General features: G+C 44.4%; 1 protein-coding gene across 13 annotated transcripts in view; it reads left to right on the top strand.

Moving 5' to 3' along the window:
* OSGEPL1 (O-sialoglycoprotein endopeptidase like 1) overlaps positions 1–27,192 on the top strand; it is a 1,349,050-nt gene that overhangs the window by 285,171 nt on the left and 1,036,687 nt on the right. For 4 of the 13 annotated variants that reach the window (XM_075317743.1, XM_075317744.1, XM_075317742.1 and 1 more), the window contains exon 6: positions 4,438–4,586. The exons of 8 other annotated variants lie outside the window; for them this stretch is intronic. In XM_075317743.1, coding sequence (XP_075173858.1) covers positions 4,438–4,586 — 149 coding nt within the window. Of the gene's footprint in view, positions 1–4,437; positions 4,587–27,192 lie in introns of those variants that run through there. One more of the 13 variants, XM_075317753.1, reaches the window with a different exon arrangement.

The following is a 27,192-nucleotide window of genomic DNA, read 5'->3' as shown; positions in this document are numbered from 1 at the left end:
TGTAAGGTAGTGGAACATATATAGCCGTAATACATAATAATTGTCCATACAACTTACAGATCACCATGACATATTGTCCCTCTGTGTCTATCCATGTCTCCACTTCTTCATATAGGGCGGATCTATGGACCAACACAGAGACCCCTCTAGCATAAGTAGAAAAAGTAGAGTGATATGCCTTTTGCACCCATCGCTTGTTCAGTACATTTGTCGTTTCGCTCGTAAATGCGTCTCCAATAAACACATTATTGATGGTCTCTGGTCTAGCATATATTTTATCATTTCGTCTCTTCTACCTCTATCAGACAGTACCCTTACATTGCAACATAATATTTTAATCTCCTCTCCTATGTTGAAAATTACTGGTTATCTTTAAACAAACATCCTGGCCCTCTGTACGCTGAGTCTTTCCCTTCCCTAACCTGCCCCTTAGAAGCACCCCAACAAAACTCCTCTACCTCCGATTTACATCTTTAACTCCCTTATAGGGAATGAGGTCTGTCTCTCCCAGACCGGTCAACCTCCTTCCTCCTTTTCTCTCATACCAAACCTGTCTCATCCCAGTGAGCAGAACCCCCTAACTCACCTCCTGCCTTCACCATATCCGTTTTCATTTGCATATATCATATAATGTAAACTGCTAACATATGAATTTTTGAAAACTTAAGCATTTATTAATCGCCGCCGCACGGCCTCCTGTCATTGTTCAGCTTAGTGTTAGGAAACTTCTCTCTGCCCCATCTAACTCTCAGGAACAGGAGCAAGAGATCAACAATAATAACCTGGGAAAAAAAAAAAGTACCGTCACTGCCATAAAAATGGGCTTATGAAGTCTCCTTCTCCTCTAGTATATGCAAATGCTTATGATGAGTAGCTAGTCCTGTAGTCCAGGAAAATCAAGAAATTGCAGTGTCACTCATAGCCAGCTTCTATCCTTCTCCTGTTGTTTGCAGCCTCCTTGCATTGATATCTATCCATTTTATGGCCTCCTATGGATCAAGAAAAAACTGCAGCTTCTCCAGTGCTGCTACTCGAAGTTTTGCTGGGAACATCATGGAATATTTAACCCCCAGCTCACGGAGTCGTCTCTTTACCCCTGTAAATTGCATTCTTTGCTTCTGTACCGGTACAGAGTAGTCAGGGTATATAGCCACTGGGTGTACATCAATTGTCAGGTCCTCCAGATCCCTCGCCTTGCGTAGAATAATATCCTGGTCACTGTAGTTAAGCAGTTTTGCCAGCATCATACGGTGCCCCTTGCCAGGTGGTTGCGGTTGCATTGGTGCCCTCTCAATTGCATATAACTTGGTCAGATTATCAGCCCCAATCTTTTCTTTAGGCCACGTTTCTATGAATTCAGTAGGATTTCTTCCCTCTACTTTTTCCGGGATGCCCACCAGTCTTATATTGTTCCTCCTGGAACGGTTCTCAAAGTCATCCGTTTTTGCGGACAACTCAGATAACTGCTGCTGGAACTTTTTCTCTGCTTTTTGCAGTGTAACTATATGATCCTCAGCTGCCCCCACTCTTTCCTCCACAGCAATGGTTCTCATATCAGTTTTCTTCTGATCTTTTTTGAGAGTAGCTATATCTCCTTGTATTCTCAGCACCTGCTGGGTTAATGTTGTGAGGGCATGTTTGCTGAAGGAGACCTCTTGAAGCACATCCTTAATAATGGGGTTCTCTTGTATTTCCTCTGCTGCCTGCTGCTCTGCTGAATCCTCCTCCTGTTTGTCTTCTCCTGGTTCTCCCTGTATTTCTTCAGCCTCCTCCAAATCTTCCTCCGCCTCCCCGTTCTGCTCCACCATCTTACCGGGCTCCTGCAGAGGTTCCTCTTGCAAACTGTGCCAGCTTTGCAGCTGCTTCCATGTGTCTCTGGCAGGCTGTATTTGCTTTCTCTGCCTCCTCTCTAACCTCGGTGCCATTTTGTGATCCAGGCCCTCTGCTTGCTCCCACTTCTCCCTGTCGCCGCCTGGACATGCTGCCGGTTCAGGAGCTGAGACTTCTCCTGCTGGATGCCGGTACCTTCCCCTGCCCTCCGGTGTCACTATGATCGTCAGCCGTGCGGCGGCTCCAGCCGTATCACGGTGAGTCAGCAGGAGAGTGTCTCTCTGCTTGTGCTCACATCCCGGTTCAGGCTCTGCCCCCGTAAAGCGGCCTTTAAGGCCGCTTTACACACAACGTCATCGCTAAGGAGATGTCGTTGAGGTCACGGAATTTGTGACGCACATCCAATTCTCGTTAGCGACGACGTTGCGTGTGACACGTACGAGCGACCGCTAACTATCAAAAATACTCACCTTATCGTTGATCGTTGACACGCTGTCTATTTCCCAAATATCGTTGCTGTTGCAGGACGCAGGTTGTTCGTCTTTCCTGTGGCAGCACACAACGCTATGTGTGACACCGCAGGAACGAGGAACCTCACCATACCTGCGTCCGCCCGCAATGAGGAAGGAAGGAGGTGGGCGGGATGTTCGTCCCACTCAGCTCCTCCCCTCCGCTTCTATTGGGCGGCTGCTTAGTGACGTTGCTGTGACGCTGAACGAACCGCCCCCTTAGAAAGGAGGTGGTTCACCGGTCACACAACTTTGCTAGGCAGGTAAGTAGTGTGACGGGTCCGAGCGATGTTGTGCGCCACGGGCAGCGATTTGCCCGTGACGCTCAACCAACGGGGGAGGTTACACACGTTAGCAAGATCGAATTGTGTAAAGCGGCCTTTAGTTTACTGGGTGCAGCAGTTGACACAATTACAGTTTTTAGATCAGGCAGAGCTCAGAAAGCTAATCCTGCCCACACTACAGCTCTCTGTGTATATTGTCTATTGACAGTGATCTGCTAATCAGAAGAGTAGGTATGGTCAGACCAGGGCGCCCATGTACTGTAGTTCTAGCAGTGATAATCATCTGGTGATAAAACTTTCATTCTATTGAAATAAGGAGCACACAGCGTAACAAGTGACAACCTAACATAGCTGAAATCTGTGTCTCATCACCTACCACATAGTGTCCTCAGATTACATAGCAAATACCTGCTGACAGATTACTGTCACGGACGAGTGCCGCGCTGCGGCAGAAGGGCTGCTCGGGGCGCTCGGATCCGGGATCGTGTCTGGGGCTCGAGTGGTAACCGGATCCGGGGCTCGTGCAACCGCCCGTCCTCGCAACAGTGAAAAGGGGGGTATTTACAGGGGAGAGAGTTTTTGTCTGTGATGCCACCCGTGGGTTGCGGTGATGGGATGGTGGCACCGCTGCTGCCTCTTGTGCCAGTGTCCGGGACCGATGGTGTTGGGCAGCAAGGTGGTATCCCCTCCACGGGTAGGGGAGGTGTAGTCCCGGGGCCCAGGTGTAGGTGGGGAGCAGTGCTGGGGCGCCATCGGCAGGTTGGACCGGATGATACCGGTGTACTCACGATTGAGAGTAATCCACACAGAGTCTGTACTGTAAACCAAGGCCGGATGCCGGTTGCCGTTGGAGAGGTGTGCTGGTCCCGCACACGGGTTAGGAAGGTAGGGACCCTTCCTCCTGCACTTGTGTCTTGCTGTGTGTTGATTTAACCCGCTTGGAACGGGAGAAATCTGCTCCCCTGTGGTTTTGTGTACAGAGCGAGCCGTGCTTGGAAAATCTGACCCTTGGGATTTTAGTGGGTTCTGGCGGACACCCTATCCCTTGTGTTGGGCTTCCGTTTTGGTCTCTGGGCTTCTCTCTGGAAACAAGGTCTGGAACCTTGTCCCGCTGGTCAATTAACAAGGGGCTTAAAGCTTGCCTCGTCCTAGGGTCCAGGTACCCCGCCTGTGCACGGCCTCCAGACCGGATTCCCGCTGTCGGTACGGGCTACAACCCTGACTTGGTCCACTTCGGGTCTCCCGCAACCGGATCTCCATCGCCTGTGGCCCTACACTGCCATCTGCCACCTAGTTGGTTCTCCCGTGGTCCAAGGGCTCCGACCCTTGACCCCTCTGCCACTTCAGCTCCTCTCAGCTCAACTCTCTCCACTCAACTGACAGACTTCCACTGACTCCAACTGACACTTGTGTTCCCTCCCCTGACACCGTGGGCGTTCCCATCTGCCTGGTCCCGCCCACTGGTGTGTCCTTGTTGTCATGGGGGGGCGATCAGGCTTTGTGGCTGGTGTTGCTATGTGTGGGATGCGTGGTGTTAAATCCCAAGGAGGAGGCGACTCCTGTACCCTTGGTGGGGGGGGGGGGGGGGTACAGTCATCTGTGACTACCTGGTTTTTGCCAGGGAGTCACATTACCTTTTAAAAAAAATGGCTGCTAAGGTCAGAAATAACAGAATAGTTGAATTACGGAAATAATTTAGCATTTCTGAGCTTTCTTTTTTTCTAAATGATACACTGCTTTTGAATGCTACTTTATTTTTTATTTTTTTTTTAATACTCCTTTTGTTTTGTTTTTTCATTAATACAATTCATCAGGTATACAAAAAGGAGCATTACTTCGGTATGCAGCTGACATTGCGGCTTCAGCTCAACACTCTGTTGCACATCACTTGGTGAAACGTACCCAACGAGCTATTTTGTTTTGCAAGCAAGAAAGACTTCTACCATTTTCAAAAGCATCATTGGTGAGAAATTACATTATTTTGGGGTATAGCAATCAAAATTATGTTAAAAGTTTATTTGTGTCTTGTACATTTATTTATTATGTAATGAAAGGGAACCTGTCCGGTGCAATATGCACCCAACACCATGAGCAGTCCTGGGTGCATATTGCTAATCCCTGCCTAACTGTCCCTGTATCTAGTAGCATAGATAAAGAGATCTTTAGAAAAAGTATTTATAAAGATCCTTTATGATATGCTAATGAGCGCAGGGGCTAGTCTCAAGGGCGTTAGTTTCTGCGCTCATTGCGCCCTCTTAGCATGTTAGTACATCTACAGGGGCATGCTACCATGCTATTCAATGCAGCATCTCCAGCGGTGATGCACGTACCTGGTCCATTAAGTGTCCGATTTTAGAATGCAAGAGAGAGCACACTTTTTACAGAATTTTTTCTTCTATTCCAAAAACAAATGTGTAATGGAACTTGCATCAGTTATGCTACAGATTTATTTTGGTCATGATTTCCTGAAATGAAGCAGACAAAAACAGTATGCTCAAATGGAAATGTGAACATAGCTTTACATTTTAGTGTTTATTGTGCATCTTTGGCCATCAGAACTATCAACTGCAGGTGATAAATGTACATTATTATGCTGTTTTGTTTGATGTTTATTACAAGCAGCACAGGCTTCAGCTTTAATATCCAAAATATTCCAGACTTCATGAAAATTCATAAAAATTTGTCCTGTAATCCTAACATCCAATTAGTGGTTAGTACCTACCAAGGAAGGACAACTGCTGAACCAGTAACTATCATAGGCAACCAAGATTCATTTGGAGAATGAATACTAGCTTGTGTAATACAATTAGCTGAAAATGTTATTACTGGCTTTGATAGAAAGATGTCACAATACAGATTACATAGCAGATTGCTGTGTGCAGACTCCTGCCCATCACCAGTGCAGTGAGAATGTGAGCTTCAGATTTGGCTTATAAATCAATAGAAGAAGATGGCCTGGTTTGATTAATTCCTTTTTTTACATGATGTACCACCTACCTAAACATTAGTGCACACTACTAAGAACCTTTAAATAGTATCAGCACTTTCAAGTGACTTTATAATAAACAGTCCTTTAACATTATGTAAATGGATTTCCTCTAACCTCTTTATATCCTCAGATGTGCTACTGCATACCTCAGAAAAAGATTTTTATACTTGTCCCATGCTGTGTATAAATTGCGTGGTCTTGTCCGATGGGTGTGTCCAAATTGCGATCAGCGCCGCCCCGCTTCCTTCAAATGATGCCTCTTCTAATTGCAAGTAATTAGATGCTATTTCTACATCATCAACACAGTGCCCAAAGTCTCTTGCCTGTGTAGTTGAATCGGAGACCTGCACAGGCGCGCCTCACTGTGCCGTATTGAACAGCCAGTGATTCCACTACACAGGCATCTAGAAAAGTTATCCACTTACTTGCAATTAGAGGAGGCGGCGTTTGAAGGGAGCGGGACGGTGCTGATCGCAATTTGAAAACAACCATCAGCCCAGACCGGGCAATTGACATAAAGCGCAGGACAAGTATAAAACTCTTATATGTTGATATAGATGTTGCATCAACCCCATTCACATGATGTTAACCTCTTCACCCCCTAGCCTGTTTTCACTTTCATGACCAGGCCATTTTTTTCAATTCTGACCAATGTCACTTTATGATGTAATAACTCTGGAATGCTTCAATGGTTACCAGTGATTCTGGGCTTTTTTTTTGTGACATATTGTACTAATACTGGTTAACTTAGGGCGATATTTCACATCTGTCTACTTTACATCAGCACAATTTTTTAAACATTTTTTTTTTGTTAGGATGTTAGAAGGGATTAAAGTTAATCAGTAGTGATGGACGGACCCAGACTGTAAAGGCTGCTTTACATGTAGCAACATCGCTAGCGATGTCACTCGTGAAAGCACCCGCCCCTGTCGTTTTTGCGTCACGGGCAAATCACTGCCCATGGCGTACAAAATCGCTAAGCCCCGTGACATGGACTTACCTTCCCAGCGACGTCGCTGTGGCCGGCGAACCGCCTCTTTTCTAAGGGGGCGGTTCGTGCGGCGTCACAGCGACGTCACACGGCAGGCGTCCAATAGAAGCGGAGGGACAACGAGCAGCCGCATTAACGACACGCCCACCTCATTGCTGGAGGACGCAGGTAAGCTGTTGTTCGTCGTTCCCGGGGTGTCACACGTAGCGATGTGTGCTGCCTCAGGAACGACGAACAACCTACGTCCACAACGACCAATGAGATTTTGAAAATGAATGACGTGTCAACGATAAGGTGAGTATTTTTGATCGTTAACACTCACTCAGAGCTGTTACACGCAACAACGCCGCTAACGACGCCGGATGTGCGTCACGAATTCCGTGACCCCGACGACATATCGTTAGATTTGTCGTTGCGTGTAAAGCCCCCTTTAAAGTCCAGATCTGTATGGTTTCAGAACTACCCGAGTGCAAGGCCTGGAGTTCTCAGGGAACTCCGGATAACGATCCGGGTTTGGCAAGTCTGGTAATAAAAAAATAAATAAAAGGAAAAATGAGAAAATAAGTATAAAGCAGACGTGAACTACTTACCGAGCCTCTGGCATGGCTGTAACTGTTTCTGGGCCCCTCACTCTACTTCGGGGCCGCTCATTGGCTTCATACATACTCATTGGTTCCCCCCACCCTCCAGCAGTCCTAGCGTCTGTGATTGGTTGCAGTCAATATATAAAGAGAAGGGCTGCATACCAGCGACAGTGCAAGGTGAATAAATGTAATACAGAAAGTGCTATGTGAATACCGACATGAAAAATACAATAGATATATGAAAAAATAAAATATGATAATAGAATCTGCATAACTGCTATGAACTTTAAGAATAAAGAGAAATTTAGCTATTGAATTGATCAATAAAACAGAGCCCCAACACCTCGTCACAGTATTCTCTTACATTGGGGTCCCTAGCTAACGTGTGTACTCTCTTGCAATTAAAAAACCTACCGTGTATGGGAAGCTGAGACCCAGGCTATATATGTATAATGTGGACCGTGTGGGTGGGGTTGGGCTCACAATCTAAAGACTACAAACTAATTAAGAAATAACGTTTGGAACATCATGCTAAGTCTGAACTGGGTGCAAAAACCCTAAAAAACCCTTCACTATATAAAGAGAAGGGCTGCACATCAGCGACAGTGCAAGGGGAATAAATGTAAAGCAGAAACTGCTATGTGAATACTGACATGAAAAATACAATAGCTATGTGTAAAAATGAAAATATGACAATGGAATCTGCATAACTGCTATGAACTTTAAGAATAAAGAGAAATTTAGCTTATGAATTGATCAATACAACAGAGCCCCAACACCTCGTCACGGTATTCTTTTACATTGGGGTCCCTAGCTAACGTTTGTCCTTTCTTGCAGTTAAAAAAAACCTACCGTGTATGGGAAGCTGAGATCCAGGCTATATATGTATAATGTGGAGCGGGGTTGAGTTCACAAACGAATGACTACAAACTAATTAAGAAATAACGTTTGAAACATCATGCTAAGTCTGAACTGGGTGCAAAAACTCTTATAAAACTTCACTGTATAAAGAGAAGGGCTGCACACCAGCGACAGTGCAAGGGGAATAAATGTAAGGGCTCTTCTCCACTTGCGTGTAAAACATCGGTACTCTGCTACAAATGTGAGTCGAGTGTCCTGCGTGTGGTCTGCGTACGGTGTGTGTTTTTTTTTTCTCACATAGCATCCGTATGACATGCGAGCGTCATGCGAGTGCTATGTGAGTGTTATGCAAGCAGCGGTGGACTTGCTACCGGAAGAATCTCCAGTAATACCAGGCCTGGCCGCGGTTACCTGCACTGAGCTCCGGAGCTGTCACCTGAGCTCCAGAGTTCAGCCCGGTCTGTTTGCAGCTGTGCTGAACAGAACAGCAATTGCCGGGGAATCAATCAATCGGCGCTTGCTGTTCAGGCTGCACTCAGGAGCTCAGGTGACAGCTCTAGAGTTCAGTGTAGGTAACCGCGGCCAGTACTGGTATTACTGGAGATTCCTCCGGTAGCCAGTCCGATGCTGTATTCAAGTTTCAAGGATCCGTGTGACATGCGTATGCCATCTGTACGACATGCGCATGCCACCCGTATTCTGATTTTTTTTCTCGTTTCGAAAGGCTTGCATAGGGGTGCGAGAGTTGAGACTCGGTGAAATCACAGCATGCTGGGATTTCACCGAGAGCATGAGTCAGGCTGTTAAAAATTTAGCAAGAGGACACAGCCTCATTGCTTAACACTGGTGCGAGTGCGATCCGATTTTTTTTTTTATCGGATCGCACTCGCACAGGAAAATTGCAAGGGGAGAAGAGCCCTAAAGCAGAAACTGCTATGTGAATACTGACATGAAAAATACAATAGCTATATGTAAAAATGAAAATTTGACAATGGAATCTGAATAACTGCTATGAACTTTAAGAATAAGGAGAAATTTAGCCATTGAATTGATCAATAAAACAGAGCCCCAACATCTGCAGATTCCATTGTCATATTTTCATTTTTACATATAGCTATTGTATTTTTCATGTCAGTATTCACATAGCAGTTTTTGCTTTACATTTATTCCCCTTGCACTGTTGCTGGTGTGCAGCACTTCTCTTTACATAGTGAATTTTTTTTTAGGGTTTTTGCACTCAGTTCAGACTTAGCATGGCAGTCAGACACGCCACCAGCCTGTGTGACAGCCCTTCTGACTGCAACCAATCACAGAAGCCTGTCTGTGGGTCTATATCGTGGAGTGGTGTAAAAATAAATACATTTAAAAAAACAATTGGCATAGAGTCCCCCCTCCCCCAAATTATGAAACCCAGCCACAATAGAGCATATGGCTACAGGCTGCAGCCTCCATCTTGAATGTGTATTAAAATAAGAGTGATCACATGCATCTTTTTTTTTTTAAGCTATTTAAATAAATTATTTTATAAACCGCATGCAGTCCCCCATAACGTTGCTATCCAACCATGATAAAGCAGACAGCTGGGGGCTGGTATTCTCCGGCTGGGGAGACCCATGGTTATAGATGGCACGATGTAGACCCGCAGACACAGGGTCTGTGATTGCAAGCAGTCAGACATGCTGTCACAGGCTGGGGGCACATGTGACTGCATCAAATCAGATGCCAGGACTGCTGGTGAGCAGGAGAAGCAGTGAATATGTATGAAGCTAATGAGTGACCTTGGAAGTAGGATGAGCAAACCCGGAAGCCGTTACAGCTGCACTGGAGACTCGGTAAGTATAATGCGCCTGCTCCAATCCCCCTATCTCTTCTACCACCATTCTTAAGCACTGGATTCTGGTCCCCATAGACTTATATGGGAACCGACATCCGGCCATATATCCAGAATCAATTCCGGGCCTGAACCAGGTTTTTTTCTTAAACCCAGTTAGACCACCGATACCTGATATCTGCGAGTCTGCCCATCACTATTCATCAGTAATTTCTCATTTTTCCAACAAAATTTTTAAAACCTTTTTTAGGGGCCACATCACATTTGAAGTGACTTTGAGGGACTAAATGACAGAAAATACCCAAAAGTGACACCATTATAAAAACTGAACCCCCTCAAAGTACTCAATATCACACCCAAGAAGCTGTAACCCTTTAGGAGCTTCACAGGAACTAAAGCAATGTGGATGGAAAAAAATAAAATTGTACTTTTTCCCACAAAAATGTTACTTTAGCCCCAAATTTAGCATTTTCACAAGCTATAATAAAAAATGCGCAGTACAATTTTTTGTGCAATATCTCCTTTGTTAAGTATATGCCTCATAGGTGGTGGAAATCTAGTGTTTAAGAGCACAGCAGGGCTTTGAAGGGAAGCAGCAACATTTGAATATCAAAGCACAAAATTGTCTGGAATGGATATGATATAGATGAAATAGCGAATGCAATGTCACATTTGGAGTCCCCCTGAGGTGGCTAAACAGTAGAGCTCCCCCACAAATGATACCATTTTGGAAATTAGACCCCTCAATTAATTTATCTAGATGTTTTGACATTCTTTTATTTTCAATGCAAAAAGTGATGGCACACCCATAAAAACTAGAAATGAAGGGACACCAATGTCTGAAAAGGTTGATAACATAGTAATATGGCAAAAAAACCCATTCAATTGATAGATGTAGTAAAGGTCATAATTCAACATCAGGCTTAAAGATAATGTGCAAAAAAAATTGCTAATTTCTCAAAGAATGAGCGCATACTTAGGAAATGTTTATAGGGTCAGTATCCCAAAATTATTCCCCATGTATATTCTATTATAAAGTGCATGGTGCAAAAAAAATCTGATTGTCAAGTCAAAGGGAATATGTCTCTGCATAGTTTCCCACACATACCAATCATAAGTGCCTAGTCTAGTGCATGTGGAAAGTAGAAGGCATCAGTGTCCCAGAGAAGGAAAGTTCCCCCAACAACCACCGATGCACATTTTGCAGGGAAATAAAGAATCCCACTTGTGGCTTCTTCACTTACTTCTGTGTACGTCAGCTCCCTGTTTGATGCATGCGCCATCCACTAACTACCACGCAGCGGGCGGGCAAGCAGTCAGGCCACACAGGGCATGCATCATCCGGCTCCTGTGCAGGCGCCGTTGCCATAGTTACGGCAGACTCACCAATGGCGAGACAGCGCTGACACCACATGCATACTAAGGAGGACGCAGCGGGTAACCATTGAGATGTCAACAGAAAAAAAAGAGTAGGTAAGGTGTACCTTCTTTTTATTTCACAGTCTAATTGAGAGACATAAATCGTCAGTACAGATATTAGAAACCTATCAGCAGCAAGAAAAATACACTCTGTTACAGAAGATATAGCAGATAGCTATGGGAATGAAAGCTCAGGGCAAGAAAAATGCTCAGATGTTCCTTCCCCATAGTATTCAGATGCAAACAAATCCTCCATATGATTTTGTGCAATCATATCAATTCACAATGTGAAAGAACCACTTTCATGCAATAAACGATTTATTAGGAACACGTTGTCAGGCTGAAAGAATTCATACAGCAGGCTTTCAGCAGGAGGGCTGGCTCAAAAAAGACAGTAAGTTTCAATACCAAACAAAAGTTCATTCGATTACTAAAAGAGAAGAGAGGGGAACAGAAAAATAAAAAATAAAACACACATTTGTACTAAAAAAATAAAAAGGTGTTTAATAAGAGCCAGGAAAGAATACAAAATCCAGCAGATCCAGGTATGGGTAGATTCATTAGAACTCACTGTTTATTGTTCCATAACTACATAACTTGTAGTTGTACTGTCTTATTCATGACATCCATGAATAAGAAAGTACAACTACAAGTTATGTCGAAACGTGTCTGATGACTCAATCTGTAACTCTGTGGAACATCTGTGACGTGAAATTATATTTTTAATGGAACAATAAACAGTGAGTTTTAATGAATTTACCCATACCTGGATCCGCTGGATTTTGTATTCTTTCCTGTAAGCTATCTGCACCTGAGCAGTTCCGTGCTGGATCCTTGTGATTTACTCCTGACCAAGTATATGGGAGGTGAGCTGGAAAGTTCTTTTTCCTTAAAAAGTCTTTAATAAGAGCTGGTAGTGATGAACAGTTTTTATACAAAAATGGGGCAAAATTAATTACCTCATTAAATCATTAAATCCTTTTGGGACTACTGTATCTAGGGTGCTTATCCACTAAGTCTCACACTGGGCTAATTTTTTTTTTTTAGCTTGCCGCCCCTAGATCCACAATTGACAACATTTATGCCCCGTACCCCCAACAATGATGAATCACAGGCTTGGTGTGCCTTAAAATGTCGGGGTAGGGTTTTAAGTAAAGTATTGTCATCAATTGTTCTGACTGCCTCGATATCACGCACGTGCTCACTAAAGGCCGCTTTACACGCTGCAATATCGTTACCGATATTGTTAGTGTGGGTACCTGCCCCCATCGGTTGTGCGACACCGGCAAATCACTGCCCGTGGCGCACAACATCGCCCGGACCCGTCACACTACTTACCTGCCTAGTGACGTCGCTGTGACCGGCGAACCGCCTCCTTTCTAAGGGGGCGGTTCGTTCGGCGTCACAGCGATGTCACTAAGCGGCCGCCCAATCCAAGCAAAGGGGCGGAGATTAGCAGGACAAACATCCCGCCCACCTCCTTCCTTCCTCATTGCGGGCGGGACGCAGGTAAGGTGAGGTTCCTCGTTCCAGCGGTGTCACACATAGCGATGTGTGCTGCCGCAGGAACGACGAACTACATCGTGCCTTCAGCTGCAACGATAATTGAGAAGGGACCCCCATGTCACCGATGAGCGATTTTGAATGTTTTTGAGACGATTCAAAATCGCTCATAGGTTTCACATGCAACGACATCGGTAACGCGGGCGGATGTGCGTCACAAATTCCGTGACCCCAACGACATCGCATTAGCGATGTCGTAGCGTGTAAAGCGGCCTTAACCCTCATGTGGAGCTCACGGGATGTGAGCACCACATAGATTAGGGAGCACGGGCATGTGGCATAATATACCATGTATGTGGTGTTACGTGTCATATATTTTCTAATCTCAAAAGACTTACTGACTGCCATCACAGGAGGAAAAAAGTTTGCTCCGAACAATGTTCTTACAGGCCAAACAATGGCCACACTTGAAACATCCCACCACAGGACCCCTGGTGCAAAATGGTTTCTGGACAGGTGGAACATAGTGGCTATTGACAAGCATGTCTTTCAAATTACGAGCTCGCTGTGTCGTCATGAGTGGGGCATCTGTTAGGATACCTGATAACACCGGGTCTGAGAGACGTACAGGCCATTGTTTGCACAGAATATGCCTCACTCATGATTATATGTTCTGATGGCAGTCGCCATGCATTCCATTGCCAGAATGTAAAGTAAAAAGGATAACTGGCATCCCTGCTGAGTACCGTTACATATCGGGGTCTGGTCAGACAAAGAGCCGTTGACTCTTTCCTGCGCTGATGGACACGCATATAATGCTGATATCCCTCGGAGCATACCTTCACGCAACCCCAACCCCCTAAGCGCCTGCTGCATGAACTCCCAGTGCACCCTGTCAAATGCTTTTTCAGCATCTGTTGACAGGATGCACCTGGGAATCCCTCTCCTCCTGGCCCCATCCTGTAGGGAAACTGTTCTATTACTATTTTTCCTTGCCTCCCTTACCAGGAACAAACCCCACCTGGTCCATATGTATGACTTTTGAGAAACAAGGGCGTATACGGTTCGCAGTTAATTTAGCATATACTTTAATATCCATTTTAATTAGAGAAATTGGGCGATAGCTGCTACAGAGGGCCGGGTCCTTCCCGGGTTTAGGAATGAATACAATATGTGTCATAAGAATGAAGGCTTAAAAAGAAAGGGATTTAGGGTGCCAAATATCATAATAAATAAAGCCCAAACCATATTTCATGCATATAAAAAGAATTTTATTAATGACAAGAAATACACAGGGGTCATGGGGTAATATGTAAAAATGCCTATAAATATCATAAGATCAGAGAATGAGATAATGAGGAGAGAAAAGAGGCACAAAGAATTCCCTTTGAAATGGTAAAAAGGTGATAAACTATTATAATAGACCTGAATGGGTTCACCTAATAAAGGTGTGGAAGTGCTTCCGATAAGGCAAGAGTCATCATATAAAGTGCACACATGCTTAGATCAGGGATATAGATCACTCCAAAAGTGGAGAGCACTGAAACCACATAAAAGGGTACTCACCCATCAGGTAATTGTTAAATGAACGCTCCCCTACGCGTCTCGCTAGGGCTTCATAAGCGGGAAGAAAGGGTAAAGTCTGGAACCGGTGCCTATGCAGACTGTCACAAAAAGGAGTCTATTTATAGCGCTTCAGATAAAATTATGGGATACACATGTGGATGCTATGTAAGGGGCGCATGCGCTCTCCTGCAGAAGTGTCAGTGAGAGAAACGCTGATGTAAAGACCCACGTCAGTAATGTGGGCGTTATGCAGGGGGCGCATGCGCTCTCCTGCGACTAGGTCAGTAGGAGCAGCGCTGATACAGGGACCCACGTCAGCAGTGGGGGCGGTTCCCTTTGATGCAGCTGTCACTTACCCTGGCGCGTGCGGTCGCTCCACCCCACCCACCACGTCACGTCCGTCTCTCCAGCATCAACACAATGATTTACGTTGGTGCTTTCAGGAGGCCTTTAGGGGCGGGGGTAGCAGGGCAGCAGCGGGCGCCAGTGGCACCACGCATCAAAACGTCACCTGCACTGCAAGTCCCACATGTGCAGGCACGTAGAACCATAGTGGGAAGGGTTATAAAATGCTTCCCATATGTCTCATTCACAATACAGTAATGATGTAGGGATGAAGGGCGTCTATGAATAGTCACGGGTGCATATTCTTATCCACTGATAGTCCAACATATAGATAAATCCACAATGGCCATATTTTTCATCTTAAAACGACTCTATAAGACATGATACCAGAAATGGGGATATCAAGACACGAAAAATTGATCCATATGGCTATGCATGTGAACATATAAATTCACATGCATATGTATACCTCCATACAGTCATGGCCAAAAGTTTTGAGAATGACACCAAAATTATATTTTCACATGATCTGTTGCCCTCTGGTTTTTAATTGTGTTTGTCTGATGTTTACATCACATACAGAAATATAATTGCAATCATATTATGAGTACCAAAAGGTTATATTGACAGTTAGAATGAGTTAATTCAGCAAGTCAATATTTGCAGTGTTGACCCTTCTTCTTCAGGACCTCTGCAATTCTCCCTGGCATGCTCTCAATCAACTTCTGGACCAAATACTGACTGATAGCTGTCCATTCTTGCATAAGCAATGCTTACATTTTGCCAGAATTTGTTGGTTTTTGTTTTTCCACCCGTCTCTTGATGATTGCCCACAAGTTCTCAATGGGATTAAGATCTGGGGAGTTTCCAGGCCATAGACCCAAAATCTCTATGTTTTGTTCCATGAGCCATTTAGTGATCACCTTTGCTTTATGGCAAAGTGCTCCATCATGCTGGAAAAGGCATTGTTGGGCGCCAAACTGCTCTTGGACAGTTGGGAGAAGTTACTCTTTGACGACATTCAGGTACCATTCTTTATTCATGGCTGTGTTTTTAGGCAAGACTGTGAGTGAGCCGATTCCCTTGGCTGAGAAGCAACCCCACACATGAAGCGTTTCAGGATGCTTAACAGTTGGCATGAGACAAGACTGGTGGTAGCGCTCACCTCTTCTTCTCCTAATAAGCTGTTTTCCAGATGTCCCAAACAATCGAAAAGGGGATTCATCTGAGAAAATGACTTTACCCCAGTCCTCAGCAGTCCACTCCTTGTACCTTTTGCAGAATATCAGTCGGTCCCTGATGTTTTTTCTGGAGAGAAGTGGCTTCTTTGCGGACCTCCTTGAAACCAGGCCTTGCTCAAAGAGTCTCCGCCTCACAGTGCATGCAGAAGCACTAACACCAGCCTGCTGCCATTGCTGAGCTAGCTCGGCAATGCTGATAGTCCGATCCCGCAGCTGAAACAGTTTTAAGATATGGTCCTGGCGTTTGCTGGTCCTTCTTGGGCGCCCTGGAGCCTTTTTAGCAACAATGGAAGCTCTCTCCTTGAAGTTCTTGATGATGCGATAGATTGTTGACTGAGGTGCAATCTTTGTAGCTGCGATACTCTTCCCTGTTATGCCATTTTTGTGCAGAGCAATATTGGCTGCACGTGTTTCTTTAGAGATAACCATGGTTAACTGAAGAGAAACAATGATACCAAGCACCAGCCTCCTTTTAAAGTGTCCAGTGGTGTCATTCTTAATTAATCATGACTGATCGCCAGCCCTGTCCTCATCAACACCCACACCTGTGTTAATGGAGCAATCACTAAAACAATGTTAGCTGCTCCTTTTAAGGCAGGAATGCAATGATGTTGAAATGTGTTTTGGGGGTTAAAGTTCATTTTCTTAGCCAATATTGACTTTGCAAGTAATTGCTGTTAAGCTGATCACTCTTTATGACATTCTGGAATATATGCAAATTGCCATTAGAAAAACTTAAGCAGTAGACTTTGTAAAAATTAATATTTGTAGCATTCTCAAAACTTTTGGCCATGACAGTACATCTCTCCGATGCATGCTGATCCAAATGGTTACAGGAAGGGTGAAAAACTCACTTTCTCGTTAAGTCCTAACAGATGTACCGTTGCCATCCTAACAAAACCATTTGCATTCACGTTTGGCGAGGGCTTTTTTATAATCGCCCCCGCGAATACCCAAATGGATGACGTCAATTCCCATAAATTTTAATTCACTTGCATCACAATTATGGTGTAATTTAAAATGGCGTGGTATTGTTTTGAGAAGATTGATTTCAATTTCATCCCGTGCTGCCATAATGTCCCGGACATGCTCCCTCACACGTATGCGGAACTCCCGTGACTTAAGGCCAACATAAATCAGGTTACATGTACATATATTACGTTTGACGTGCGACATGTAATATGATGTCTCACCTCGTATATTCTGCCGCCATCGGAAGACGTAAACCTTTCAGAACGTAACATATTACGACATGCCATACATGTACCACAGGGCCCAAATTATGCCTGGGAATGTCAACCATAGTTTTGTCCTCACTGTATAGTGGCTGTGTACCAGCCGATCTTTTAAATTAGGTCCCCTTCTTGCCACCATCAGAGGCGCATCTGTGAGCTTCTGCCCCAACATGTTGCCAGTCTTGAGGACAGCCCAATGTTTTCTTAGAATGCCCGGATGTCATGCCACTGATTATTGAAGGTGGTAATGAATCTGGTTACTCCCTCATATTTACCACTGCTGGCACCTCTCCCTGTCAGTACATCTGTCCTTATAGTTTTTCAAGACAAAACAATCACTGATCTCGGGGAGACCAGCCAGAGAAAACACTGCCAGCAGCCAACAAAGGCGCTCAAACAGTAAAATCCTAGGTAGCCAGATATCCCTCCGGGAAGGACCTAGCCAAGGAGTGGCTCTTTTTAGGAGACCACCATATTAAGTGGCCCTTTTAGTCAATATCCAACTCTTTGACAAGTATAAAGATATAACAAGGGAAATACCAAGGCCAGGTATCCATCCACAGACAGCTCTTTCGGGGTGTTGCCCCTCATCAGTGTGGAGTAGGATTCTGGCTAGGTGGGAGCAATGCCTAGTAGACCAACAAGACAAAACAATCACTGATCTCAGGGAGACCAGCCAGAGAAAACACTGCCAGCAGCCAACAAAGGCGCACAAACAGTGAAATCATAGGTGCATTGCCCCCTGGGAAGTATGCAAATCAAAAAAGGTCCGTGGAGCCTCTGTTAGGAGTCTCGACACAGAACTAGCCAGATATCCCTCCGGGAAGGACCTAGCCAAGGAGTGGCTCTTTTTAGGAGACCACCATAACCACCATATTAAGTGGCCCTTTTAGTCAATATCCAACTCTTTGACGAGTTTAAAGATGACAGGCACGATTGTATCCTTGTTTTATCAACCTGTTTGAGTATCCATGTTCCCGGAATCTATCCCTAAGATCAGCTGCTTGCCCCCGAAAAAACTCCTCGGTGGAGCAGATTCTACGGGCACGGAGATACTGGCCGATCGGTGCTGCCCTGCTACCCCCGCCCCCAAAGGCCTCTTGGAAGCACCAACGTAAATCATTGTGTTGATGCTGGAGAGCCGGACATGACGTGGTGGGTGGGGTGGAGCGACCGCACGCGCCAGGGTAAGTGACAGCTGCATCAAAGGGAACCGCCTCCACCGTTGACGTGGGTCCCTGTGCTAGCGCTGCTCCTACTGACCTAGTCGCAGGAGAGCGCATGCGCCCCCCTACATAACGCCCACATTACTGACGTGGGGCTTCACATCTGCGCTGCTCTCAGCGACAGCCGTATCAAAGGGAACCGCCTCCACCGCTGACGTGGGTCTCTGTATCAGCGCTGCTCCTACTAACCTAGTCGCAGAAGAGCGCATGCGCCCCCTGCATAACGCCCACATTACTGACGTGGGTCTTTACATCAGCGCTGCTCTCACTGACATTTCTGCAGGAGAGCGCATGCGCCCCTTACATAGCGTCCACATGTGTATCCCATAATCTTATCTGAAGCTCTATAAATAGACTCCTTTTTGTGACAGTCTGCATAGGCACCGGTTCCAGACTTTACCCTTTCTTCCCCCTTATGAAGCCCTAGCGAGACGCGTAGGGGAGCGTTCATTTAACAATTACCTGATGGGTGAGTACCCTTTTATGTGGTTTCAGCGCTCTCCACTTTTGGAGTGTTCTCTATCCCTGATCTAAGCATGTGTGCACTTTATATGATGACTCTTGCCTTATGGGATGCACTTCCACACCTTTATTAGGTGAACCCATTCAGGTCTATTATAATAGTTTATCACCTTTTTACCATTTCAAAGGGAATTCTATGTGCCTCTTTTCTCTCCTCATTATCTCATTCTCTGATCTCATGATATTTATAGACATTTTTACATATTACCCCATGACCCCTGTGTATTTCTTGTCATTGATAAAATTCTTTTTATATGCATGAAATATGGTTTGGGCTTTATTTATTATGATATTTGGCACCCTAAATCCCTTTCTTTTTAAGCCGGCATTCTTATGACACATATTGTAGTCATTCCTAAACCCGGGAAGGACCCGGCCCTCTGTAGCAGCTATCGCCCGATTTCTCTAATTAAATGGATATTAAAGTATATGCTAAATTAACTGCGAACCGTATACGCCCTTGTTTCTCACTCTATATCCTTTTTCTCTATTCATACTCATGGTTCTGTTCTATTATTAATCCATCTTCCCCTTTTTTTCCCACGCTTTGAACTTTGTTCACCCTATCTCTAGTCTATTAGCTCATTCATTGCACCGGCTTATTGCCTTTGATCGTACGCATGCGCACCTGGTTTTTTCCCACGCTCCTGAACTCTCGTCACCCCTACTTTCCCCTTGCACTTATTCGCTTCCTTTACAAGTGTATCACTTTCACTACACTTTCTTTATAGTTTGATCATGGTTGTTTCACACAGGTAGCTGATTTTTTGTATGGCTCACCTTTGGGCCGTTGGAACCCCCCTTTTTTTCCATGTAGTTTGTATATGTATGGGTAGACAATACTTATACGGTTTTTCACCAGGAATTTTTTAGGGTGCATATTTATATATATATATATATATTTATGCATGGTTTTTGGTACTATACATTGCGCTTTCTTTGCGCTCATAACTAGTTGGTTTCATTTTTATTATGGAGATACACATTGTTGTTTAGGGAATATTTTACCTGTACTTTTTTTGTTAAAAAAGGTTCTTCACTCCTATTTTTTAATATTTAAAAAGAATTATTTTCACATTACTTCCTATATATATATATATATATATATATATATATATATATATATATTTTTTTTTTTTCAAGTAATCTCTCATTCCCACTATGTTTTTCTTCACTTTCTTCTTACATTTTCACGAAGGTCCACCGCACATCGTATTGGGTGTGTGGACTGACTGCTGTCCATTTCATGTTCTTCATGGAGATTGATGTCCATGGGTAGGTGTGGGTTCTATACCTTCTTACCGCGGTTATGGTTTCTGAGACTATCTTTGACACAGAGACACATATATATGTATTTTTTACTCATCAATGACGCAATTATTTGGTTCATGAATTTTATTTTTAACTTTTTTTGATTGCATTGTTTATTTAATTTTAATAACAAAGATACTGTTTCTATGGACACAGTTTAATTTCTTTGAGTTTTCACTGGACTACGTCATACTATGCAGGTAGTGAAGTGTTTTTCCCGCCGATTTTTTTCTTTTTGAGGGCGGTTCTTTGATGCTCTACTGGGTATATACAGTCTGTATACATGTGATTCTGCGGATTTGATGTATCTTGTGCTTGCTGGTCCTGAGGAAGGGAGCTGAGCCTCCTGAAATGCGTAGACCTATGCCAAAATAAAAATACATTTAATTCAAGATTACGTCTGGGATCTTTGGCGCGGTTTCCAAAAGCCCCTCTCCACTATCTCTCTCTGTTATCTGCCGCTTGGGGTACTGCTGCCGTTGGTCCATATACATGCTGTTACAGGAGTTGTGCCTGTCACAACCCTGATCGGTGAGTAGGATTACTCTCTTTTGTACCCCCTGTTTATCAGGGTAAGACCCTATGCGCTTTTTTTTCCACAGGTTCTTGCTCTTGTTTCTCAAAAGTCATACATATGGACCAGGTGAGGTTTGTTCCTGGTAAAGGAGGCAAGGAAAAATACCAATAGAACAGTTTCCCTACAGGATGGGGCCAGGAGGAGAGGGATTCCCATGTGCATCCTGTCAACATATGCTGAAAAAGCATTTGACGGTGCACTGGGAGTTCATGCAGCAGGCGCTTAGGGGGTTGGGGTTGCGTGAAGGTATGCTCCGAGGGATATCAGCATTATATGCGTGTCCATCAGCGCAGGAAAGAGTCAACGGCTCTTTGTCTGACCAGACCCCGATATGTAACGGTACTCAACAGGGATGCCAGTTATCCTTTTTACTTTACATTCTGGCAACGGAATGCATGGCGACTGCCATCAGAATGAACCCATCTATCAGCAGTATTAGGCTGGGAGGCAGGGAGCACAAACTGGCGTTGTTCGCTGATATTCTTTTATATATAACAAACCCTGTTATTAGTCTCCCAAATATAATGTCACAATTGTGTAGCTTTGGCCACCTGAGCAATTTCAAAATAGCTCCCAAAAGTCGGAGATGGTGAATGTGTCCCTCTCGCTGGACAAGGTGGCACTGCTTCGGTCCTCCTTTCCATTCAGATGGCAGACAGTATGTCTAAACTATTTGGGCATCAAACTGACAGCGGACCCGTGCCAGCTATACGACACCAATTTCACAAGTATCCTGAAGACTGTTGAGGCGGACTTGATGCGGTGGAATAGAACAAAGCTGTCATGGTTTGGTAGGATTAATACCATTAAAATGGATATCCTGCGATGACTATTATACTTCTTTCAGGCGTTACCTTTGCTGTTGCCGGCTTCGTTCTTCTCCCGTCTTAAGTCCGCGGTAACTATATTTGTATGGGCACATGAGCATCCCCGCTTGTCATATTCTTTACTCAGCAGATCCAGGGAAATGGGCGGCACGGGTCTTCCGAACTTTCGCCTTTATCACTATGCCTCGATAGGAACATTCCTATTAGACCTCTTCCATGGCCAATGAAAAACTGGGTGGAAGCGGAATATTCTCAGTGCACATACAGTCCCCTGGCACTTCTCTTGTCCTCTGTGGGACCAGCAAATAATAAAAATAATAAATAATTTTAATAAAATTCTTTTTATATGCATGAAATATGGTTTGGGCTTTATTTATTATGATATTTGGCACCCTATGTCCCTTTCTTTTTAAGCCTTCATTCCTATTGTGTGGGGCGTGCCAACAAAGCATACTTAGAGCTGTTTGTGTCCTTTCCCTTACGGATTTGTTTATCAATATGCGTCATAAGAGCCTGCGGGGGGAACGCTCCACCCGATGAACTGGTAGAAAGATTAGGCACAACAGGTGAGAGAACCTCTTAAAAAAAAACAAAAAAAAAAAAACCCAAAAACCTGCTGTGAAGCCATCAGGGCCTGGGCTCTTCACCATTTTCATATCTTTTACCACCCCCTCCAACTCTTCCAGTGTAAATTCTTCGTCCAGATTAGACAGGATATCCCCCGAGAGGCTGGGCAACCTATATCGTTGGATATATATTTCAATTTTGTCCTGTAGTTGGGGCAAGGGTAGGGCATTGTAGTGTCCTTTTAATACTATATAGAGATTTGTAATAATCACTAAAACCCTAGAGTATATCTTGTGTGCTATGAACCTTCTTACCGTCCGTAATAGTTATGAAGGGAATGTACGTATTTGCGGCTCGCTGATGAAGCACTCTAGAGAGTAATTTACCACTCTTATTACCCAATAGAAAAAATAGACTCCCAATCTTTTCCCTGAAACATCTCAGTTTCTGGTCCAAAATAGGTCCTAATTTGTGACAGAGCATCGCGAGCTGTGCGAGTGTGTCCAGGAGGGGATTCGTTTTATGTTGAGAATCTAATAAGGTGATCTGGTTAGAAAGTAAAACTATCTCTGCTGTTCTTTCCTTCTTGAGGCTTGCACCATGAGCTATTAATACTCCCCTTAGTACTCCCTTTAAAGCCTCCTATGTAAATTGGGGACCCGTAGGGTCTTGAGCATGATCCAAGGCAAATTCTTGGATTGTTTGTTTTATAGCCGCCACGCATGTGGGATCCTGTAGTAAGTTTTCATTTAAGCGCCATGAATGACCTGGTCTCGACTAGTCATCTAATTGCATAGAGAAGTATATGGGGGCATGATCTGACCATAAAATCGTGTTAATGTCCGCTTCTACCTGGAGATCCAGCAGAATATGGGAGATGAGGAAATAATCAATTCTTCTGTATAGTGAATTAACATGGGAGTGAAATGTGTAGTCCCTAGTCTCCGGGTGCAGAACCCTCCAGACATCCACTAGTCTCAAAAAATATAACTGTTGTTTTGTTTTTGTTTTTTTTTTTAAATACTGCAAAGATGAAAGTGGGAATGATGACTGTGGAGACGTCAACCCCTGGGTTCAGGCAAAATTAAAGTCTTCCCCCCCCCCCCAAGACCACCGGGAAGGGACCGGAAAACTCCTTCAGAAGCCTCTTACACATGGACCCAAATCTCCTCTGGCCCTTTTTGGGAAAATAGACACTAGCGATCACAAATGCACGTGCCTTCTGCAATACCTGTAAGAACACATATCTGCCCAAGGGGTCTATCAAGGATTTGAGAACTGTAGGTGTGAAGTTCTTATGGAAAGCCACTGAGACCCCCTTAAAATTAGCTTCAGGGTTTGTACGATGAAACCATGTTGGATAATACCCCCATTGCACACCCCGGAGTAGAGCCGCTTCTGAAGTGGGTTTCCAGTAGCATCAACACAGAAACCCTCTTTTCGGGACTTAAATATGCGATCTCTCTCCTCTTTTCTGGTTAGTTAAACCCCTTCACATTGAAGAAGCAAAATTTTAGCCTATCCATATTCCGGTATTTTGGAATTAATTATAGAACTACTAGATGGTGGCCCGATTCTAGCGCATCTGGTATTCTAGAATATGTATGTAGTTTTATTTATGAAGATTTAAGAATAATGCTATGAATATACAGGGTAAAATATAAACATTATCATTAAATGTTAGTCGGGTATCTAAGGGGCCTGCCCGCATCACTCCCTCAGCAACACCCACATCCAATCCGGAGGCAGCTGAGCAGAGAAGTGGGTGGGACATGCTGAGGAGGAAATAGAAAGCAGCCGCATCTCCCAGCCTGCAGGGCCAGCGAGGGGAGGAAAAAAGTACTACAGAGTATGAAAAGAGAAGAAAGTGCAAGGTGAGTATAATCATCTATTTTTTTTTTTGTTATATTTTTTTTTTTTTCTGTGTGCTGGAGGCTGCTGTTAGGGTGTATATAAAGGCTTTGGCTTGTGAGGTGTATATAGAGGCTGCTGGGGTCTATATAGAGGCTTCTGTGTGCGGAGGTGTCTGTGTGATGAATCAGTGACGTGTGGTTCAAATCCCGCGCCAATTCACGGCCGGACTGCGCCAGTCGCTGATTGGTCGCGGGCGACTGGCGCGACCCATCAGCGACGCGAGATTTCCATTACAGACAGACAGAATTAGACAATTATATATATAGATAAGGCAGCAGTCACCGTGGACGAGAGACAAGAAGAATGAAAGTGTGACTGAAAAAAGAAAAGAAAGGGCTACATGTTAAGGGGTTAAGGATAGACACTCCACGCACCATTGTGCTTAATTTGAAATAAGATAGTTAACTAACAACTATCAACTGCATCGGGGATAATGTAGATGCTGAGTTTTTACTGCACTTCCCGCCACCTCCCCACCACTATGTAAGTACTAACATAAAACCTGTGTAATAAGAACTATGTTATAACCACTTGATGGACTCCTTCCCCCGCCTCTCAATCCCAGGCAGCGGACATGAGAGGAGCCCCCCTACTCCAATAGACATCCAACTGGAACAATGATCCCAATAAAGTCCTCGGGGTAGGAAGCCCTGGACAGGAACAGAAAGCATCTAACACTGTAATAGCAAAACACAAACAGACAAACAAGCATGGACCATGGAAGTAATATCATGCTCAGCATCAAAACCGAACAATGCCATCACGGACATAGGCACAATACAGCTCAAGTATGTCCCTTTGAGCTATCGCAAATCATGGGGCCTCATGCTGCTTAAATTTCTTCGCCTTCCGGGCCCTTTGCCTCCAGGTGGAGACACCAGCAGATGAGGGGTCTTCGGCAAATCCGGAAGATCCGTCATAGGTAGCTCAAAGGTGCCCAGGAAATTTGCCAAGTCTCTAATTCTGCGGAATGTTGCGGATTTCCCATCCTTGCGTGCCACCAGCTGAAAGAGGAAGCCCCACCTGTATTGTATATCCTTCTCCTTCAGTTGTGTTAGGACAGGTTTTAAGGCTCTTCTTAATTCAAGCGTACACCTGGTGAAGTCTGGCAGTAGTAGTATGTGTCAGTCCATATATTCAATAGTACCTTTCTGGCGTGCAGCGGACATAATGGAGTCCTTAATTTTGAAAAAAAAATGGACCCGGCGTATTACATCCCTTGGACATGCATCTGCTGGGGGCTTTGAACTCAGAGCCCTATGTACACGGTCCAGCTCAATAGAATATAACTGTTCGTCACCCAGGACGTGGAGAAATAAATGCTGCTATGTGGAATCCAAGTCAGCAGGGGTCACAGACTCAGGGAGAACTCTCACTTTTTTATATTATTTCGCCTGTTAAGATTCTCTATGTCTTCATGCCCAGAGGAGAGGTCCTCTAACATGTATGTATGGCTTTCAATACTTTCCTGTTTGTCTGCAGCTTCAGCAGAACTGACTCCTGTGTCTTATCTATGTCTTCCACCCAGGATGTAAATTGCTTTAAGGGCACACAACTACTTCTTATATGAACTCTCCAGCCTACAAGCAAACCCCTCCAGGTCTTTTTTAGTAGATACGTTCTTAATAAATTTACTTAGCTCATGGAAGTCCATATCCAGGGTGTCCTTGCTAATCATTGCTGCAGTCGTCCTGCAGCTGGTGAAGCAACTGGTGCTGGGAACCATGAGCTCTCTGCATGGAGTGGAGTGCTTGCATCCCCTGATGCTGCCTGTGCCATCTTGTATCTTGTGCTCCTTGCATGCAGTGGGCCTCCAGGGCTCAAAAACCGGTCCATGTTCTGCAAATCACCAGGAGAAGTGTTCCCCAGACCTTTAGTGTACCTCCTGCTCATATGTTGCACAGGTAAGTATCACAGCTTGATAGTGGTTAAGGGACTCAGGTGGCAGGGAGCTGCTGACACACGAATCCTACTCAATCAGCAAGCCGCACCCCCTCCCCCCCGCTATGACTTTATCTATTTTTTTCCGCTTTGTCAGCTGTATGATGTAAAGACACAGTTTTTGCTATGTTCTTGGTTTGTTTGTTTTTTTTAGTTCACTGAAGGGGTTAACTAGTGTGACAGTGTTATAGATCGGGTTGTTACAGATGCGGCGATACCAATTATGTGTACTTTTTTTGTTTATTTGTTTACACATCTATTTTTTTGAATTATACTTTATTTTCTAATTTTTTAAAAAAATTTTTACTTATTCCCTATATGGGAAGTTTGCTGCTCTGATCGCAGCTGCAATGTACTACAATGATCAATCATGGCAGTAAAGTGCAGGTATCAGAGCTGAACTGTGAGAATCTTCAGTGATCATGCTGCAGGAATGATTCCTGAGACTTTTCCGTCTGGTAACTCTTGTCACTGTGGCGACGATCTGGACCTTGCAACCACTTTGAGGGGGCACAGATCGGAGGGGAGAGGGAGCGAGATACCTCTCCCAATCCTGTAAGTGCCGCGATCGATAGAATTGCAGCAGTAGGGGGTTAAACAGCTAGGGACAGCATGGGGACAGTCCCTGGTTGTGAGAGCCGCTGTCACAAAAACAAAGTCCCCTGCGGTGATCATGCCAAGCAATAGCGCCTTTGCCACCGTGATTACAAGGACGTACCTACAGTTGAAACCAGAAGTTTACAAAACACTATCTAAAAAGATACATATGCATGTTTTTCTCACTATCTGACATGAAATCAGTATAAACTTTTCCTGTTTTAGGTCAACTAGGATCACCAAAATTATTTACCGTATTTTTTCGCTTTATAAGACGCACCTGATTATAAGACGCACCCCCAAATTTGGTGAAGGAAAAGAGATTTTTTTAATGTTAAATGGAGTCCATCTTATAATGCCAGTGTCCGTATAACAAATCATATAGGGTAGATGTCCCTCATAGCCCCCCATCCTAAAATTAGCCCCCCTTAATCTGGATATGGCCCCCTTATATTGAATATAGCCCCCTTGTGCTGGGACACGTCCCCCAGTGATGCCACATGTCCCCCATTGATGACACAC

Source organism: Anomaloglossus baeobatrachus, chromosome 7 (assembly GCF_048569485.1).
Source record: "Anomaloglossus baeobatrachus isolate aAnoBae1 chromosome 7, aAnoBae1.hap1, whole genome shotgun sequence".
NCBI classification, from domain to species: Eukaryota; Metazoa; Chordata; class Amphibia; order Anura; family Aromobatidae; genus Anomaloglossus; species Anomaloglossus baeobatrachus.
This window is presented reverse-complemented; position numbering and strand designations above follow the sequence as displayed.